At 39.6% G+C, this 6,334-nt stretch overlaps 1 protein-coding gene across 3 annotated transcripts; it reads right to left on the bottom strand.

Moving 5' to 3' along the window:
- Positions 1-2,892: 2,892 nt before the first annotated feature.
- LOC116247635 (protein XRI1-like) lies at positions 2,893-6,092 on the bottom strand. 3 transcript variants are annotated; one of them, XM_031619859.2, is made up of 9 exons: positions 5,733-6,092; positions 4,947-5,002; positions 4,727-4,855; positions 4,482-4,615; positions 4,299-4,389; positions 3,955-4,039; positions 3,813-3,856; positions 3,648-3,728; positions 2,893-3,326 (listed from the first exon to the last, which is right to left on the bottom strand). In XM_031619859.2, the coding sequence occupies exons 1-9, from the start codon at positions 5,783-5,785 to the stop codon at positions 3,052-3,054; spliced, it is 948 nt and encodes a 315-aa protein (XP_031475719.1). In that variant the 5' UTR covers positions 5,786-6,092; the 3' UTR covers positions 2,893-3,051. The 3 variants fall into 3 exon arrangements, with proteins under 3 accessions (XP_031475719.1, XP_031475718.1, XP_031475717.1); XM_031619858.2 differs by having other exon boundaries at positions 3,955-4,042; positions 4,947-4,999; positions 5,733-6,091; XM_031619857.2 differs by having other exon boundaries at positions 3,955-4,042; positions 5,733-6,091.
- Positions 6,093-6,334: the final 242 nt, after the last annotated feature.

Consider the following 6,334-nt stretch of genomic DNA (forward strand, 5'->3'; position numbering starts at 1 on the left):
TACCAGGAAACTTGCTTTTACTTTTCAAAATTTGATTCGCCCTTCACGCTACTTGATTCATTGAAGAATCTCACAATCTTTCCATGACTCATCTGCGCCACAACTTTCCGCTGTGGCAAGATTGTACGCAGATATATCTTTTATTTAACTGTACTTTGGTGAAAATAAATTTTCTGCGTCGAAAGAAAGCTCCTGTTCACTAAAATTAGAAAAGAACAAGCCTTCTCTCCTACCGTTTTTCAAAAGCTTTTGAATCCATGAGCCAGTTCAAATTTGTATCGTCTGGAACATCTGAACACAGTTTTCACAGCACCCTGACGGAATAGACTTGTGTTTGTTGTACCATGGTTGGCAAACCCATGACTCGGACTCAGATCAGCAAATGACCGGGTCATTGGATTAGCGAGTTGACTCGTGAACTCGGTGAGTTGGCTCATTGACTTGATCGAGTTTTAAAACAATCATATGGCAAATCATTGTAGCTGAATTGTGCAAGTGAGGGGCGAACAGGGACAACCTCAACTCGTGACCAGGTTTTTTAGCGATCCGAGCTGACTCGGGCAATTCTCAAGCTAACCCAGCGAGTTTGCCAACTATGCCTTGTACTTTCCAGAGAACCGTTCCTGAAAAATCATGATAGCAGAAATAATCCTTTAGATTGCCCCCATCTCCGCGAGATACACACAGCTTCGGGTTCTGAAGAGAATGATATCTGGAGATGAACCCATGCGTCGTCAGAGGGCCATGGCTAGGCCACTGCACTAACCTCCTTTCATTCACCAGTAGAGAAATGCAGGAAAAACCTTCTTGCAGTTGTGCCCTGTCTGCGTTACTTTTATTCTGGCATGCTCAACCAGTGTTGGTATCGGATGCACCACCCAGCCGAACGCACTGACGTTCATAGGCGGTGTGTCTTTGGCCTAATGTGCGTGCATCATAGCCAATGATATGCATGCATCAAGCCGGCGAGCGGTGCATGTGCATCGGGCTCCCACATTTTCTCATTGGATGTCTTTCTCTTTCCTCACCATTCATCTCTCTAGCCTCCACCGCCGCTCATCTCTCGTCGCCGGTCGCCCACCACCGGAAGCCCGCCGCTACTGCTTGTTTCTGTACTGCCATCCATTTCTAGTAACTCTTTCTCTCCCTCTATTTTCAGGTTTCTTTGACACACTCCCTCCCCACATTCTTACTTTACTTGTATGTTGTTTTGATTATTGTTTTTCACGACTAACACTAATTTTGTGAATGTTATATACATATAATTTTTTTGTCCTGATGATACTTACGCATATCACTGCACTACGCGTCCCTTGACAAACTTGGAACATCGCTTCGCAACAACAATTAACAACATTGTGCTCAACTTTGTTCCACAACACTGGCACTCACTTTGTCATCTTCAGCACTGTTGTCATCCAAACTAAATGTTCCACAGGCATTGGTCCAGATTGAATTCTTCCATAGAAGGGGGTCCTTCTAGAAAGAAGGACGTACAGTTCACATATATATATATATATATATATATATATATATATATATATGACACATTTCCCTTTGAAATCCCACTGATTGTTCCTTTTTGGCACCATGAAAAACAATACAGACCTGTATTGCGGGAGATCAGTGTGCAGTATAGGCCAGAGACGATACCAATATGACATTTACATGAAATGTGAAAAAACGTATGCTTCCAGAATAAAATACTTTTACTTGATCGCAATAACTTCTATTAGAAAACTAAACAAGCACAAGCCCAGCCACATAACAGGAAAAAGGGCAGAAATTGTAAGATCTATCAGACAGCACTTTTACAGGTTATATGCATAGCAATGTACCAGTCCCTGAAGTTATGGCAGAAAAGTTCATTTCCTAATAGCTGCTAGAGCAAGTCGCAGGTCAGTCATCATACATGCTGGGTATGATGCGTAAACAAACTCTTTTCACAAAAATCAGGCACAATATTTTGCTCTGAATGGTCGACACAACGGAACACTCATAATAAAATAGTCAACAGTTTATAGCGAAACTTGGACTACTGATTAGATCAGATTAATAATGGATGGTTAAGGTTGCTAAAATTCCTGTCAGCTTATGATAAATGAAATAGACATGCCTGACAGGCTAACAATGTGTTTCATAAGATCAAGGATCCATCATCCAGTGCAGTAACAACAGATGTTTCCAAAGTTCAAATTTGGAAAAGCATCCACCGCCACCACAATGCAATGTACAAGGGCTGCAGAAGAGCTCTGAAAATAGGAAGAAAAACCATGTCCAAAGGGTGAAATGAGGATGTTGTGATCCAAATAAAATCTGCTGTCTACAAAGAGTAACTGGGTAAGCAACTGGTAGAGAAACAGATTTTGAGAAAATCAACCATAAAACAGATAAAAAAAAAATCATATTTAAAAACAGGAAGTTTGCACCTACTTGCACCTTTTCTTGGTTTGGCATTTGAAAGCCAAAACCACTGTGTAAGAGCACAAAAGCAATGTCTAATTAAAACCTCTTTCTTCCCATCAAGAAAGCCTAGGCCAGCAAAAGCTATAGCCTATAGGGATCTGAGTTCATGTTGCCCCTGATAGTAGTTGATGATTATGGTTCAATCTGGACTAATCAGCAGCTTTTGTAGCTAATATGAAAGATACACCACGTTCACCTCTACTTATTTCTCCACATTCATCTCCACTTATTCCAAGGAAAAAAGAAAAAAAATGGGAACGTAATGAAGCTTCCCTAGAGAACCTCATAAGGAAAGAGATTTCAAATGCAAGGAATACCTAGATATGAACAGTTTTTTTTTTAGTGTTTCAAACAAAAAGCAGCCACTTTCCAGCAAGAATAACGGATCTCAAAGGCCAATCATAGACTAAAGCAGAGAAAAAAAGGTAAGAAAAGACACTTGCATGATAATGGAATTCCAACAACAATTATATGCAAGATCTGTCATACCAAGAGTCAGAAACTACTGATGAAGAAAGCAACATTAAGGAGAAATCAAGTATTTGCAACCCCAAAAAGTGCAGCTGGTGAAACTTGTCATTCTTTTCAACCTTTGGTTTTCATTATGGTAATGCTTCCTTTCCCTCCTTCTGTGTGGACTTTAGTTAATGCAACAACGGGCTTCCCCGAGAATGCTGAAGTAGGATATGATGGGAGAGCCTCCTTGTTCTTCTTATGTTTTGATTTTGATGCTGGAGGCATAAGTATCCTTTGGTTGATATCTTTTAGTGTTACACCACCTTGCACTCCACATGGCTTGACGAGCGTGAAGGGATAAGCAACAGTAGTTGCTTTCATAGCAATTTTTGGAAATGATGAACCTGATATGAATGAACATACTTAGAAATAATGGTTTCTGCAGAATGCAGAGTGTAGACTTAATGGCAGCACCAAAAACCTCAGGAAGTTGATAGCAGCAATAAGCACACAACATCCAGGAGAAAATACTGATAGTTGCCATGCTGGATTAAGTTCAGTTTTTTGGAACTAAAAGCAACTTGTCAACAGCTGCTACTAGCTTTTGAGTCATTCAATTTTGATAGAACTGCAGGTTTACTGGCTTTCCATTCAGATATGGATGGAGAAAAGGTTTCATAGATTTAACATGTATGTAGGAATTATTGAACCATAAAATAGGTTACCTGTAAGATAGGTATGAGAAGCTTCAGTTGCAAAATCTTGCCGAGCATCCATTTCCGTTTCAGGTGGCATATTGCAAAAGTCTTAAAAAGAACAAATCAAGCACACATTACGATCGAAATTTTACATATAAAAAGAATTTGGATGCACAACCAACAAGCATGTACCTGATACTTTAAGTTGTTCCTCTGAAACACCCGAGCAGTTATTGCTGAAAAGAAAACCTCATAAGCTAAAAGTGTTACTTAGCTAAAAGTGTTACTCATCTTAGAAAACATGAAATGATTAGTACGTGAAAGTAGGAATTACATGTCATCTGAGCTGATCTGCATTTCCTGATCATTAAAGCACTCCATCATCCACCTGTCCGGTGACTGACCAGGGCTGCCACGTTCTTCTAGTAAAAAAGTAAATAGCTGGGAATCAGCAAAATGAACTCTATGCACATATGTGCAACCACACATGAAGGCCTAGCTTAGTGTTCATCAAGGAACTTCAGCATATGAAATTATGAATGTAATATAAGCATAATATTTAAATCTAATCAAGCAATGTGCCAGCTTTGGTGCAAGCAGAACCATGCACATGAACAAACACACAGAGGCACACACACTCAAACACACACAGACATGTCCATGTATAAGGAGAACAACCAGAAATATGTGAGGCCCAAAGCTGATCTTCAGGAACTGCATTGGAGAGATACACATCTCCACTTTCTTCAATCAAAGATTCCTCCCTGATCTGGTATAAAAATGATAAAATATTCAGTGCAATTGTACAACAACCAACACTAACACTAGCAGACCTCCAGTTACATATTAAATTTCATAGACCTTAGATTTAACAAAAGCAGAGGATGCATTCTCATTCAAAACACATGCTGTTTCTGAAGAGAATTGCAGCATACGCCTCCTTTTTAATTGTGATGAAGAGCTCCTACGGTCTTCCATTTCCTTTTCAGTTACCACTGCAACTTTAAAGTTCATGTTACGGTCTCCTGAATGAATTAAAAAAGTGCAGAAGCGAACAAACAGAGCAATCTCCTCTATCCATATAAATACAGCAACTGGATACCTACCTTCATCCAGAAAAGAGGAAACAGGGCAATCAAAGCCAGCATAATCTTTTATCGGAGTTGCCTCATCAAACACGCACCATGAATCTTTGCCACTTTCATTTAGTTCCTCCCACAGACAATGTGAAATATCTAGACAAAGTTCAATACTAGTGTTTGAGAAACAAAAGGCTCTGATCAACAAACAAGTAGAATAAGAAGAAGGGCATTGAGCAGCACGTACCAAGTGGAGAATCAGACTGAAGCTGAATATCATCTTGCCACTCCCAAGGTTCGCTACTAACCATTTTCACAGAAAGCAGGCGGAAGGATTGAATCAACGATTTATTATATATAGAGAAGTCAGTATTACCGTGCATTTGTCAACCAGGAGAATTTACCATATCAGTAACTCCAATACTCCAGTAAGTTATTTAATATACTAAAAAAAAAAGTTGGTCCCCTTCTTTTGACAACAATCGCATCAGACAAAATCACGGAGCAGGAATCTTAATGAAAAAAACGGAAAAGTTACAGTATCAACTACGATGCCAGGCCAACGACAGGACAAAGGGCAAACGAGAGGTAATATAAGATGCTGCAGATCTGACAGTAAATTTTCCAAAAAGCAAAAAAGAAGAAGGAATGTATGGTGGACAAAGACAGATGCTAAATTTAACGGAAATTTACAGAACCAAAACAATCAGATTGGAACTCAATACTTCACATTCTCCAATCAAAAACTCGAAGGAGCACAGACGTACGAAGCCGTATTAAAAAAAATGCAACGATAGCAAAAGAGAAAAAAGGTTCTTGAACAACCACCAACTGGTTTCAGAACATTCAGAAAATGGGCATCCCCAAAAAACATATAGTCGAGCGACTAAGGCCACAAAAGGTTTCTAACGGACAGTAAAACAGAAAAGCTGTATATGAAGAAGATATCTGTCCATACAAGAGGCAATAAGAAATCATTACTTCTCCTTGGAGAAACCAACTATAATGAAGTCTCTGCAGAGGAGAAAATTACCCTGCATTCACCACATCCATGTTCTGGTGGCATGGCGGACTTGTCCTCGACATCGGCAGTGTCTGATGACAAATTAACAATGCCCCAGATCATTTAAATAACTGTTCGATCCAAAAACTGCTTAGTGGTATCTCTCGCTCTCTCTCTCTCTCTTGTTACTGGTTCTGTTTTAAGACGAGCGCGAGAGCCAAAGAGAAAAATATCTTCTAGTCACAGCGTCTTCCCTTTCCCCTGCAGCAAAACGGAGAGAGAGAGAGAGAAAGAGAGAGATAAAAGAGTTCTGGTTCTCTCTTGGGGGCAACACAGAAAGAGGACTACTCTTGGGGAGAGGGACGGATGCCAAAAGAGAAAGTAGAGGCTACCACTCTCCTTGACTGAGAGAGTAATGGTCGGTTACATTCCTATATCTGATTATGCAATGTGATTAAGAATTCGTTACATATTAATCTACAAAGAACACTAATTCATTAATTAATTAAACTGGTATTAGTGAATGGAGCACAGCCAGGTCCCTTCCTTAGTATACTGATAATAATAGAGGCCGTGGCCTAATCATCATTTATATACATATTAAATATTGTGAGAGCAAAGACCAGCAGCTT

The sequence above is a fragment of the Nymphaea colorata genome, chromosome 2 (assembly GCF_008831285.2).
Source record: "Nymphaea colorata isolate Beijing-Zhang1983 chromosome 2, ASM883128v2, whole genome shotgun sequence".
In the NCBI taxonomy this organism is placed as follows: domain Eukaryota; kingdom Viridiplantae; phylum Streptophyta; class Magnoliopsida; order Nymphaeales; family Nymphaeaceae; genus Nymphaea; species Nymphaea colorata.